General features: G+C 37.8%; 1 protein-coding gene across 4 annotated transcripts in view; it reads left to right on the plus strand.

Annotated features, from left to right (window-relative positions):
• Nucleotides 1–10,274, plus strand: part of LOC145978275 (dual specificity mitogen-activated protein kinase kinase 4-like) — a 36,064-nt gene extending 25,790 nt beyond the window's left edge. For all 4 annotated transcript variants that reach the window (XM_083110791.1, XM_083110792.1, XM_083110794.1 and 1 more), the window contains 7 exons: nt 453–516; nt 1,933–2,046; nt 2,961–3,080; nt 4,803–4,922; nt 6,136–6,315; nt 8,181–8,407; nt 9,202–10,274. In XM_083110791.1, the coding sequence (XP_082966917.1) occupies nt 453–516; nt 1,933–2,046; nt 2,961–3,080; nt 4,803–4,922; nt 6,136–6,315; nt 8,181–8,407; nt 9,202–9,367 (991 nt within the window). In that variant the 3' untranslated portion in view covers nt 9,368–10,274. The remainder of the gene's footprint in view (nt 1–452; nt 517–1,932; nt 2,047–2,960; nt 3,081–4,802; nt 4,923–6,135; nt 6,316–8,180; nt 8,408–9,201) is intronic.
• Nucleotides 10,275–14,901: the final 4,627 nt, after the last annotated feature.

Consider the following 14,901-nt stretch of genomic DNA (forward strand, 5'->3'; position numbering starts at 1 on the left):
GATCATCCAATCAGTTACGGGGTGATGTGTGGTCAGCACGACGAACCCCCCAGTCATTGTTGTTCCATGACTGGGTTATGCTACTCATTCGTAGCTCTCCAATTTCCTTATGATGGTGGATGGCCAATGGTCCCAAACAGAGGCCGAAATTTCAGGAGAAAAGTTGTTAACTTTCCCCCGGGAGAGAGAAACCTGCATGTATCCTGTAACCGAAGCCCAGTGTCACTATCAGTGTTGGATATTACTGAATAATACAGTAAATATTATTATTAAAGTAGTTACCATGTTAATAGTAAGATTTACTGAATTATTTTGTAATAGTTTTTCATTATGAACAAAAAGCAGTGTTTTCATTGATTTATAAAATGTGTCCATAAAAAATGTTATCAGTATGTTAAATTGTCTCCTGTGTGTATGCACATGTCATGATGGATGCTGTCTTTCTTTTACAGGGAGAAGTTTCGAATGTGCCAGAGCATGCAGTCAACAGGGAAATTACAAGTATCTCCTGAATTGGTAAGGAAATTATTGTAAGGACTTTATTTTTTCTCATATGAGCACTTTTAGTCTGGGGATGTTATTTTACAAAGAGCTGTGATCATTTTTATGGTACCATCAGTGATGTATCTGTGTTATGTCCCTGATAAGTGGTTCATCACTCCAATATTTGTTCTTTCAACTCACTGGCTTACATTAGTTATGTTTTGGCCAAGGGGCTTATGTTCACATATTAGAAGCAGGGCAAATGCTCTCAGTGCCACTATAATTGTTAATAATGAACTGATGTCTTTCACATATTTGGTGTCCAAATGTGTACTCAACAGTGGAAAAGTTTGAGTAAGTAGATGGGTGGTGGTTAGTGTTTATTTAGTTTCCATGCAGTCTAATGAAAGACTAATACCTACTCACAGTGAGTATAATTATCGGTGTGGTTTCATGTGCTGTCTCATCTGTGTGTGTGATTTTTCACCAATTCATCATTGATACTCATTGTTGCAATTAGCCAAAAGTAGCAAGAAAACAACACAAAATAAATTGAGTACAAGTTATTTGAGGTCTCCTTGATGGCGTAGTGGTAACGTTGTTGCCTTTCCTGGGTTCTATACCTGGTGGAGGCCCATTGTATGATGGTTCAGATCCCACTTTAAACTGCAGGTCCAGCCCCGATGAACTGTACTGTGCATATAGTAAACGTAAAGCAAAACAAAAGAAGTTATTTGATTTCATTGACAATTTCATATTAACCCTTTCAGTGTGGAGACCGTACATCTACATTTTCCTCTATTCTATACAAATCATAGATAATGTATGTTCTTAATTTTTGAGTGCTTGTGCATACATGTTTCGACGTTGATTACTGATTGTTTTACTGCAAATGTTTGATACTTCAGTTCTTAACTTGCTCACTTGATGAGAACACAAAGTGCTGCTACTTTGTTTTTTATCTACTTGTCCTTGTGGCGTGTGCGCTTTGCATTTGCTCCTTTGACAGACATAACTTTTGCTATTACTGCTTGTACTGAAATTGTATTAGGTTTGCAACACTGATCAAATTAACTCAGATTGAATATAAATGTTGCCTTATTAGCATCAATATCTGCCACTCATTAAATATTTAGGAAAAAGAGATTGAAGTGAACAAAAAAAAAAAAGAAATTCTTGAAATTTTTGGTTGATAGTAACACTGATGCTTGAAGAAAATTACATTTTTGCAAGTTATATTGTAAGCTGTAGCATTTTTTATTTGTATCTGAAAGTTAAGTACATAGTAACAGTGAAATTAATTTTCATAAAAAAAGGGTAAAAGATGGTACACTTGCCGTCATATAACTGTGCATATGTGCTGAAAGGGTTAAAATTTAATCCTTGCCAGCTGCAGAGAAATAAGTAGTAATTACTAAGAACCAGCTACAAATGTGGTAAATGTTTCAGGTGTACGATTTTACTTCGGATGACCTGCAAGATCTGGGAGAAATAGGCAGAGGGGCTTTCGGAACAGTCAACAAAATGGTGCACAGGAAGAGCAACACTGTTATGGCTGTTAAGGTATGTATCATGAGAAATGTGTTGAATTGATTAGTTTAGTTCTTGTCTTTAATTTGTATTCAGCACATTTAGTGTAGAGAACCATTATTATGTTTATTTAAGATGCACCAAAATACCATGTGCTGAAGAAAATATTTTCATTCATTCTTCCACTTAAATGCTTCGAAAACAATTCTCTGTCTTAGCGTCGTTGCCTTGTAATCAAGGGTTCCCGGGTTCGATACGTGGTGAAGGCACGTAGTGGTTCAGATCCCACTTTAAACTGTAGGTTCAGTCCCAATTAGCTTTACTGTGCATAAAGTGGACTTAAAACACCAATTCGACATTTCTCTGCCGTTTCACAAACACCACATTTCCACATTCAGAGACTAGAACAGGAAATGCAATGTCATCCTTCGGTCACTTGTAAAGGCTGCGTATCCTGTCATTTTTGTAATGTCGCATATTCTTGTTGAAGGTGCAGATTCTGCTCTCCTCAGGCAGACTTATAATTTTCCCAACTGTTTGTCAATCCTGTTGCAAGATGACGACAGTGTTTTATCAAATGTTTTTTAGCTTTTTACGAAGAGCTGGACTCTTCCACTGTCTGAGGAAGCTTCTAGTCTATTCTTACTTTTTAATTTGTTGCGTTTGTCTTGTGCAGGTCCCTTTACAACGTTGCAGTAATAACTTTTCTCAAGGGTCTTTTTGCACCACTTGCTTTAAATGTTTAAGTAAGATTTTTAGACAAGGGGATATTTCCTCGTATGCATTGACTGGTACAAAATGGCCATATGTGCCAACGCACCCAACAATTTTAATTCAATCAATTAATCTTGTGATGTATGAAACTACATTATTTATAAGCATCGTTTCAATTGTTTTGCACCCTCTATATATATATGTAGAATTGATTTGCCTGTTTTTGTTTTCAGAGGATACGATCAACAGTGGATGAAAAGGAGCAGAAACAGCTGCTGATGGATCTGGAAGTTGTGATGAAGTCGAACGACTGCCCATACATTGTTCAGTTTTATGGAGCACTATTTAAAGAGGTAGGACTTGAGAATGACTTTCAATATAATTGTAGTTGGTTTCATTCAGTTTTAATGAGAAAGCATTTTTATAAAAGCATTTTCAATTATTCAGGTTGTCTACCAGTCAAGACAAAGTAAAGAAATCAACAAGTAGGTCAAGAAGTCAATGGAAAGTCAAGAAATTATACTTGTTGTCAAGAATTTTTGCTATCACAAAGACTGACTAATTTAGTTTAATTTACTTCACTTTTCTGCCCATTTGGCTAATCGCGAAGATGAGGATGAATGGTGGTAAGATAACATGGATGAAGGGGCAATCACAAATATATATAGGGACAACAACACGAGCCCCACAGTAGATTCTATGGGCTGTGAGTCCACACACCAGAGCCTTGCTAGTCTGCCAATTGCAGTCCTGGATGCATTAATAGATAAGCAAGTGTTTAATATCTTCAGTTTTCATCTTAACTGACTTTTTGGTAAGGTTCTTTTTTAATTAAATATTTATTTTCTTAATTGCTAATTTCCAGCTTTACCTAAATAGGGGTAAATGAAGGTTAAGAAAAACTAAAAATAGGTCAAGAAAAAGTCAAGAAATTTGAATTTGTTGTTTGGGTAGACACCCTGTTGATTATTTTTCAGTATTTTTTTTATGGTTCTTTTTGTTTGTATGTTATTTTTGAGGTTTCTTAGCTACATTTTGCTACTTCATAGTTTCATGGATTTTATTCATATTTATTTCTCCCAAAAAACCAACACTGAAATCCAGCTTGATGATGGTTATGTTGTTTGATGTAAACCCATCTTTTACTTCTGCAGAAATTCAAAGTGGGAGAATAGTCTGTGATACCTGGTTGCAAAACAGAAATAGAAAGAAATCATAATGACTTTATGTTGCAGACAGCTGCAGGTGATAAAAAAGATTTGACTCTTGTGCTATTTTCTCCAGGTCTCATGACTCATCACTGCACCTTTGTAATATCTTACCTTTTGTGTTGCTTGTTAGACAGTTAGGTTTTGCGTGTCAATAAAATAATCAGAAATTTCCATAGTGTGTAGGTGAAATCAGATTAACTGCTGTATAATAATAATACTCATTTTTCCACGTTATGTCTTATGATCAATGGAATTGATTTAACTTACGAAACATTGACAGTGTGCTAATTTCAAGTTTTCACATAGGAATATTTTTTTTCCAGAATAATCTGGCATATTCTCACACATATACTACAATGATAATTTTGAGTGTATGCGAGTTTGTTAATTACCTCCACCGACACATATATTCAAACATATAAACACCATAAAACATTTGTCCACATGTAGGGCAACTATTTCACTAGTAATACATGTATTGAAAATACCATTATGACGACAGTCATACACATTATCCCAGTTCCAGTAATTTCCATTTATCTAAACTCTCCATCTTGTAAGGCTCTGTAGGGACACATCACAAACATATGAATAAATCACAGAACAACATGTGGTCCTGCCTCAGTACCCTGCAAGAATGCACTTTCCATGTTGCGCTCTGGCAGAGAGGTTGACACTGTAGCACTTCTGCATAGGTCACGTGTTATTCCAGAAGTAACTGTAATAATAATAGAATCCTGTGAAAAACTTGAAATAAAATATATGATAATTGTATGTAGCCACTTTGCAGGATTTATATTTGTAAATTTGGCACATATTTCTTTTATATATATTTTGACTTAAATACTTCTGTTTCATTTGCAGGGTGACTGTTGGATTTGCATGGAGCTGATGGATACTTCTCTGGACAAATTTTATAAATTTATCTATGAGAAGTTAATGCAGAGGATACCTGAAAACATTTTAGGAAAAATAACAGTTGCGGTATGTATTCCTATTATTTTCTAAATACAGTAGACTATTATCCAGTTTTCATTTTATTAAGAGGATTGCGTGTAATTTTATAATTTCAAAAGAACGGAAGTTTTTAGTAGTCGTCATCCTTTGCTAATGTTTCAAATGTCAACATTGTTTGATTTTTTTACGTCTACTGTTAACTTTCTTACTTACTAAATTGTTCTAAATGCTGCTTTGCACGGAAAATTGGTACACTTTTGGTGAACAAATACCCTCAATTAAAGACTATTTTTTTCTTACATACTCTTGATATTCTGAGGATTATGTGAAAATGTATGTGAGCTTGTGTAGTTAATTCAATGTGGCAGACTCAATTCAAGAGCAGTGCAGGATCAAGTTCCTGGCAGGCAAATGCATACCTTACTGCCATAGCTGCTGTACTTAAACCTTAGATGTCCTGACTGCTTTCTGCAGTATTATATTTAACGCCCAGCATGTTTTCAGTGCAAAAGAGGAACTCTGTACCACTAAATAAAATTGTATATCTTGGAAACTATTAATGGTAAAGTTACAAGTCACATGTTCCTTTATTCAATACAGATTAGGTTGTAAGTACATGCTCATAGTTTCTGAGGAAAAGGTTTAAAATGTAAAGCAACATGCCTCACGTCTGTTTGTGTGTGTGTGTAAAAGCAAGTATTTAATCTAGAGTTTTCCCCATTCTCCTTAGAGCCACAATCAAATTACTAGTGATGCATCTCAAGGCTCACGTAGCAATATAAACATGCATGTCTGAAACTGAGCTCCAGTATGTTCCCAAAATTGCAAAGCCACTGTGTGGAATAAATTATCCCAGCTGGACATGGCTGCAAATACTGGCTGGAATGATTTTATCTCAGCTGGGCTTCTCAGAGTTAACTGATCTGGCAACGATAGATTATACAGCCGTACCTATTCGGAAGATGGATCTCCACAGTAAGTGTTTCTCAACAAAAAAAACATAAAAGTTAAAACAATACGTGGAAAACAGTGCATACGAAAAGGAAACAGAAATGGCAGACCCCATTGAAACAGGTGTCTGCAGAGAGAGACAACACTTCATTTTAAGTTTTGATTAAGTCCAGAATCCTCGTATATTGTCTTCCGTAGAATGGTTTGCACAGTGTATATTGTTATGCACATAGTAATTTATGTGCTGTAACATCAGATGGAGTATTAATCTGATTCTTTTCCTCTGCAGACTGTAAAAGCCCTGAACTACTTAAAGGAGACGCTGCAGATCATCCACAGAGATGTGAAGCCAAGCAACATCCTTTTAGATAAGCGGGGAAACATCAAACTGTGTGATTTTGGTATCTCAGGACAACTGGTGGACTCCATAGCTAGAACAAGGGATGCTGGCTGCAGGCCATACATGGCTGTAAGTATTTCTGAGGAAAATGTTTGGTTGGAAGACTTTTCTTTGGTTCCTGTTACTTTTTGCTATAGCATTTGTTTCATAGAGGGAAGTAAGTTGCTAAGGTATATACAACTAAGTTCAACTCTTCTTACTTATTTTTTGCTTCAATTATTTAAGCTTTTTCAAAAAGTGCATTACAGATTGTGGAAGTTAATCGGTATTGCTCAAGATAGGCATTTCTGTGACATTGGTAAAATTTTCTAAGGCAATATCTGTTCTACATGATCACATAATTAAGCATATTATGAAACTATTTTAGATCAGTTTTATCTGAACTACAATTTCAAGTACATTGTGCCCATGATGGAATAGTGACAATTATGTTGCCTTCTAATCAAAGGGTTCCAGGTGGAAGCACATTGCACAGCTGAAGGAAACCTTTGTTTTTTTTTAGCACAAGTGGCAACAGGGGTTACCCAGCATTGTCTAAAAATAGAATTTCAAGCAGCTGCAAGAGTTGGCGCTCATCTGTCACTACGTTCTAGCTTTTCGTCTGTGAATGTTGTGCGTAGGTGTCGTTTTGTGCCCAAGTGCGAGGACATTTTTTGGGTGGTGACAATTTTTTTAAATAATTTTTTGGGGTTTTCTCCCTTCCCCCTCCATATATACACCAAATTTGCATAAATTTTGCATTTTGTGCATTTTGACATTTTTTTTCGGGGTGGGGGAAACACTATTTTTTCTAAGAAAAGTATTTTTGAGGGAATTTCCCCCCTTTCCCCCTCCATATGTACGCCGAATGTGCATAAATTATATATCGTCTGAATCTGTGATTCATTCTGCGTACAACGGTATATCTTTCATATCTCTAGGGCATTTAGTTTCTGAGCTATAGTCATTTCAAGGTACCGCTGCATTTTGAAGCTTGAATCGGTGGCCATTCCTTTCGGGGGTACAACTCAAGTTACATTGGTCATACGACAATGATGCAAATATTCTTACATGCCAGCGATAATTTCTATGTGCATTTTGAACTTTTCATATCCTTTTTTTCGGAGGGCGGGGGGGGGGGGACGAAACCCCATTTTTTTTTAAAAAAAAATAAGTATTTTCAGGGGATTTCCCCCCTTTCCCCCTCCATATATACGCCGAATGTGCGTAAATTATATATCGTCTAAATCTGTGATTCATTCTGCGTACAACGGTATATCTTTCATATCTCTAGGGCATTTAGTTTCTGAGCTATAGTCATTTCAAGGTACCGCTGCATTTTGAAGCTTGAATCAGTGGCGTGCCGACCATTCCTTTTTGGGGGTACAACTCAAGTTACATTGGTCGGTCATATGATAATAATGCAAATATTTTTGTGTTCCATACATGTCAGCGATCATTTCCATGTGCATGTCGACACTGTCATGTAATTTTTTTCTTGGGGGAGGGTGGCGGAACCAAATTTTTTTTTCCCGAAATTTTGGAATTTTGAGAGTTAGCCCCCACCCCCCTGCCACATATACGCCGAATTTTCAAAAAATTCATATAGTCTGAATCTCTGGTTCATTCCGCGTACAACGGTATATCACTTATCTCTCTGGGGCAATTAGCCTCCGATCTACACTCATTTAATTGAAACTCTGCATTTTACTCAAAATCGGCTCGGGCAATAGAGGCTTAGTTGTGAAAAAGGCCTTGGGCGGCAATGCAATGTCGGGATTATAAAACTGAACATTTTGTGCATAAAACATCACCGTGTACCAATGGCATTTGCATTTGTAGACACCCTGTATTTTCTATATTTGTCAATATATTTTTTTTTTTGGTGATAGTATCATATCAATTATACAGGGGTGCAAATTGTTGAAGTAAACTTTTTCTTCTTGTTTGTATAGCCGGAGAGGATAGATCCCCAGAGAGCACGTGGCTACGATGTACGTTCCGACGTGTGGTCTTTAGGTATCACGCTGATGGAGGTAGCTACTGGTCACTTTCCATACCCTAAATGGAATTCTGTGTTCGAGCAGTTGTACCAGGTGGTCCAGGGTGAACCTCCTAGGTTATCGCCCAATGAAAATGGAAACACGTTTACAGTGGAATTTGTGAATTTTGTGAACACATGGTGAGTACTTGAGCAAAGCATGATGGTGGAACCATGCCTACTTTTGGTTTGTCGAGTTAGGTACTGACCTTGCAACAGTGCTAAAACAAAGTAGAATTCATGCAAGTTCCATTGCTCACACCTGCACAGCTATCAGAAAAGGCAGGTCCTTGTGTAAATAGGTATGTGTGTGTGTGTTTCTTCATTTTGCTCTCCCCCTCACTTCACCTTTTGCCCTCTCTCTTTTCTTAAGTATAGTGGTAATTCTTTCTTCTTGTAAAAAATGTGTCCCAAATTTGATCTCTGATAGAAGCATGTTGCTGGAGCCACATATTTATGGTGAATAAAATATCAATATTTGCAGCAAAAACTGGGTACTTTTCGTTATCAAAAGCAGCATATATAGAGGCACATATATTTGGTAAATAAAAAGGCAAAATTTTGGTACAAAAACAGTCAATTTCATTCATATGTCACTCATTTACTGTATGCCACTTCAGTGGCCAAAGATGTTGAGTTATTGACCAGCTGTTTAGTGTCCCTGGGCATGGATGTTCATTGTGAGTGCCCCTTCATGAATTTTATCTCATCCTTATCATTACAGTTAGGCTGAAGAGGTAGAAAAAATATAATGCTGGATTCACTTTCCGTGCTGTACCCATTTTCTGACAGTTTGTCTAGTTTTTAAACATAGAACATTGTCTCAACTTTTGGTTCAATCTGATGTCCAGTAATTTATAAACATGTAAGTGCTGATTTGTGTATTTTTTTGTTTGTTTATTGTGTAATATTAGATATTTTTATCTCTCTTTCAGCTTAATTAAGGATGAGATTCAGAGACCGAAGTACAATAAGCTGTTGGAACATCCATTCATCAAGCAAAGTGACGAGGACACGATTGATGTAGCTTTGTATGTGAGTGATGTTCTGGATCGGATGGCAAACAATGGAAGAACCATGTTCACTATGAATGACCCTTGATAATGGAAAATGGTGTGCGAGCTAAGATCTGGTCCAGTGTATTTATTATTATTTTTTTCCAAAGGAGATTTTATTCATCAGAAGTTCTCTTCAAGTACCTGCCATAAAATGCCATCAGCTCGGCTAACTTCCCTGGCTCGCAAGTTGAGCCTTCGCCAAGTTTGGTAAATGGGTTGCAGGAATGCGAAGAGAAGCACGAAGCTCAGCTTCCTCAGAGAACGGAAATAGTCCTTTTATACTGATGAATGTGATAAAATATATATACATAAATATATATCAAGTGTGGTAGAGCACCCTAATAAACTAATTATGCAATTTTTTTTCCATTAGCTCAATTAATGGAAAGTAGCCTACGAGAGCTTCACTCCCCCTCCCCATTTAAATTTCCATTTTGCAGTACGGACTTATTTAGGATTAATAAGAGAAGCAGAAAGGATTACCCTTATTAAACTGTTTAAATATATGCTGGTGCTATGTTGTACCTTTAAACCTAGTTATATATTTTTAAGTGTAGAGAAATTAAAGTTTGAAGCTCTGTATCAACTTGAGGACAGCCGTATGATTACAAGAATGACAGTTTGGAAAGACAGTGCTCGTCAAGAATTATTTGTGGACTTTTTTAAATGTATTTTTATGTAGGGTTGTGTTATTTATAAATCATGATTATTTTTAATTCACATAAATTATTATGAGTTGTTGACTACATAGTGTCATTTATATTTCAAAAAAAAAATCAATATATAATTAATGTTAAATACCTCTATGTAGATAATTTTAAGAGAAAAATTGAAATCTTGAAAATCCAGCAATGACAATATTAAATTGTATTTTATTTATTTTAAAATACTAATTTAAGGATAAATTTTTGACTGAAGAAGGATCGCATCAAATAAAAATGATGGGAGAAGTTGCAGATTTATTATTTTTGAAAGTTATAAGCAAACATTTTTTCAGGGATATGTTTTGTACTCTAGTCAGTTTCTGTGTGACACAATGCATTGTGAAATATAGTCATTGCTTAAAGAATTATCTGAAATCCAACATTGATTTTTATACACATATACCAAATATACCTACTTAGTTTATGTAGAGGTGACTTCTTTTTTGCAAGGTCATGGAGGAGTGAAGGTGTTAAGAAACTATGTAGCTATTTTTGAAGGTCCTTCGTCAAGTACTTTTGTTTGCATGTAAGATGTACATCCACAAAATCTGTGAAGGACATAAGTTTATCTTTAGGACAATAACATTCCTTCTGTCGTAATGTTCCTAGTAACAACTCTTATATTGTTATTTTTTTTATACATGAGGCTCATATTTGTTTCCCAGTTTTGCACTCGTGATTTGTAGTATTGTGTTATGAATAATTGGAATATTACAGATTCTCCTGTAAGCTTAACTTTGAGCAAACTTTCAAGAAAAAGTCAAGAACGTTTTCTGAACACTTGATCGTGTGGTATAAAGAGACAGATTATTGAGTAATGTACATTCATGGATGCTTCTCGGTTGTAACGGCACCAGTGACAGTTTTGTTAGTGTCGTCACCCCCTAGAAGTACCCATGACTGTGCATGGGAACTATAGCACATCAGGTTCTGAAATCTAAGTATTGTATTTTGTCTTATCCGTAAGTGGTCCATGACAGTGTGTGTTTGTGCACTTGCATTCTGATATGCACTATTTCCATTCTTTTTATCACAGTAAGTAGGGAGAGACAATTTCAGAGACAACTAAGATGTAGGCAGCTTTCACACCAGAGCTACAATGAACCTTCAGGAATAAAGACAACCTTTTATATCCAAGTGATACTTGTCACTTACATGTCGTTTGGACTGGGCCATTTTCTCGATAATCTGATGGTCACGTCTGCACAGTGAATGCCTTCGTAGAGACCAAAGGTGGGATCATCTCTCTTGCCACTTCAGTGTAAACCCTCCTCCCATCAAAATGTCATCTGTTACTTTGGTCTGAAAGCTGCCTTAATTTCTCTCCCTTAACTTTATTTTGTTCAATGATAGGTTGAGTAACAATCGAAAAGTGACAAGCTATTAATTGGTCGAGTGCGCAAATCCCGAGCTTTGTGGATGTTTAAAATTATGAAATTGTATTGCAACTGACAAGAACACTACATACACTTTAGCTCTTATGATTTTGAGGCTGCAGTGTGAAGCATAGTGTTTATCACTAAGGAAAACACTATAAGATATTAGCATGAGATTGTTCAGTACACAATAAAATGTGTATATAATGTGTAGCCATAGAACGTGGCAAGGAAGAACTTATAAGTATTCATGCAACATATTTCATAGTCTTCTGCTTATAATTAAAAAAAATATTTACAAATCAGTACTAAAAGATTAAGTAATAAAAGCATATTTCCTTAAATATCTTTTTTAAGTAATCCATGCACCTTTCCTTTCTTTATCGTAAGGTCGTGAATATATTTGTGGTGATATTAAGTATGCAATAATAAATTAACTTAAAAACCAAAAGAGCTTAATAAGAAAATAAGGCAGAAAGGCATAGTTGTAGAGTTAGAGTTAAGTCTGTGCCAGTCTTTCTTTGTGTGTTTATGAATGCCTGAAGCTTGCGTACCTGAGCAGAACAGTTTACTTTCTCTTTTTAAAGGCCATAGTGTTGTGGCAAAAAGTGGGGGCAACTGCCCCTCCCCCCAATTGCCACCACTGCTCAAACTAAACAGAAGCGAATACAAATCTTTTTTCACAACATATCCATCTGCATGAAAGCAAACACTGATATTCACGGCAGACAGAGAGGTGTCATGTTCCAATGACCTGGATCTGGTCTTGATATCATGTTGAACAGAATTAGCCCTTGTCAAAGAGAAACTTCATAAGCTTGAGTTGAGGAGTCGTGCACATCCAATCTCGCCAGCAAGCAGCATGGTTCCAGCTGTTGCGTGGCACAATAGCCAAATGAATGCGCTGTGGTTGTGGACAAATATTCAAAATATGAATTCTCTATAAATTTGGTAATTCTCATCTGATTGTGGCAGTCCTTTCGCTTAAATCATGGAAAACCACCATGAAACCAAGGCTTCTTGTATTCAAGTTTCTCAAATAGTGTGTTGATTCTCTGAATGCAGGTCTGTCAGCAGTTCAGGTAGTAGAATTTCTGAGAAACCCAATAGAACCTAGGAAATTGGCGAAGAGAATGAAAACATATTTTGTGATTTTTTTCTATATTTTTATGGGGACATGTTTTGGGTACATAAAAATCTTGGCCTTAGATGCAGTTGGCAAGCAGTAGTGGCAATTGGGGGGGGGGGGGGGCAAGGACAGAATACTTTATCTTGGTATACAAGGCTTAGGATTATGAGGCCATAGTGTGAGGCAAAAATTGTTGGAAGGCAACTAACTGTCTTCCCCACCTCCTCACTTGGTAGGTGATTCCAATAGTTTCCACATCTTATGAAGTTTTTGTTCTGCACAAGAAAGAGACAACCATAACATAATTTCTGAGATACTGCAAAAACTAGAAATTGTTCCATCTCCGGGACAGGGTTTAAATGCATGCCCATGAAATTAGGCCAGTGGCAGAAGTTCGTGCTGTTACCATATTGGAGCACAACCCCGTGTGTTTAGAGGTGTAAGATAATGCAAGATCTCATCTTACAGTTGGTCTGTGTGATTCATAGATACAAACTGACAGTATTAGCTAAAAAGTGTCATGGATGACACAAAAGTGCCCGTAGAGAGGTTGGTCTGATGTTCAAACTTGGCAACGCAGTACAGGTGACGTTGCCACACAGTGCGTGGGAACCAGCAACTTTTGTCCCACTCTCCCTTTGCTTTTCCCATATGTGCCACCAGTGCAATTCTGCCCAGCTGCCTATTTTCATGGCCATTAGTGTAGGCACATTTCTCCTGCAGCTGAGAAACCATACCTTTTTCTCCTCACTGACAGGTTGGTAGGAGGAGGTATCATGTGTTCTCTCCATATTCCCATAAGCACCAGGTGCAGGTACAAGGTAACCAAAAAAGTTCTGGCCGTTCCAGAGCAGTGATAAATAAAGAGCAATACAGTGTACCTTTAGGTTTCGAAGTAATCTCCATCAGCATCCAACACCTTTTGCCAATGTTCCTGCAGCTGCACAATACCCTGGTGATAAAACTCAGCGGGCTTGGATGCAAAGAATGCGTTCCGCAGGTCTCCCTCATTGGCGAAGGATCTCCCACAGAGGTGGTTGTCGAGGGAATGAAACAGGTGGTAATCTGTTGGTGCAAGGTCCAGTGAGTATGGTGGATGCCACAGTGACTCCCAGCCAAGTTGCTGAAGGGTCTCCCGGGTCCTCTTTGCCACATGTGGCTTGGGATTGTCATGCAGGAACAGCACACCCTTGCGATTCACCAATGCTGGCTCCTTCTGCCGCAATGCACGGTGCACCCTTTGCAACTGCTGAGAGTAGAGGTCAGCAGTGATGGTCTGACCAGGTGGAAGCAGCTCGTAATGCACCACTTGCCGACAATTACACCATAAAGAGAGCATAACCTTTCGTGGGTGCAGAGGTGGTCTTGAGGTGGGAGGAACAGGGTCACATGGCAACAAGCAATGTGTGCTACACTTGGGAGTGTCATAGAGGACCCACTTTCCGTCACCAGTGAGCAAGTGATCAAATATGGGTGTGTTCAGGTGCCGAGTGAGCAAGGACAAACAGGCTGTCACTCGTTCCTTGTTGGCTGCCGACAATGTGTGGGGTACCCACTTGCTTAACTTGTATGAGTTCCCTATCCCATGCAGGTGCAGTCTGACTGTTTCAGCGGAAACATTGAACCTTTCTGCAAGTTCATCACACGTTAGACCACTGTCCTCCTCGATGGCTGCTTTCAGGGCCTCATCATCCAACACATGTGGTCGTCCAGTGTGAGGTTCATCCGAAAGGCTTACATCTCCCGAACGGAATTTCTGAAACCAATGCCTGGCAGTGCGTTTGTTCACGGCATTCTCCCCAAATGCCTGGCAAATGCAGCGACTTAATGCAGCAGCTGACAGGCCCACTTTAAAGTCATACAACAAACACGCGAACAAGCTGTTTCCATACCTCTATTTCTCTTCGACAATGGACGAGCTATGACTGCTGTGTGTGCGCACTGTGCCTGTATTACTGACAGTCGATGGTCAGACTAACTCCCGATCGTTTGGCAGGCATGTGCGTCATTTCGTTTCCTCTCTGTGAGCGCATGATTAATGGGACGTCAAAAACAGCAAGAACTTTTTTGGTTACCTTGTAATTGGGAAGGGGGCATAAAATTGACTTTCCAAGGAAGAGGGAGACAAGATATGACAATGCTTTCAGATTTCTGCTGCTGCATATGCTGCTGTTTCTACAGGAAGAGGAATGGGGCAGAGGTATTTTAAAAAGTCTCAATCTGTATGGTCAGATACTCTTTCAGAGTGGATCTGTAGTTTAAATAGAATGGATTCATTTTATTGTAATCATACATTATTAGTAATTAACAAATTAAGTTCATCTAACTTTCAAGCCAAGCAATTTTTGTTGGATGGTGGTAGAGTCGC

The sequence above is a fragment of the Lepisma saccharinum genome, chromosome 24 (assembly GCF_977018435.1).
Source record: "Lepisma saccharinum chromosome 24, izLepSacc3.1, whole genome shotgun sequence".
In the NCBI taxonomy this organism is placed as follows: Eukaryota; Metazoa; Arthropoda; class Insecta; order Zygentoma; family Lepismatidae; genus Lepisma; species Lepisma saccharinum.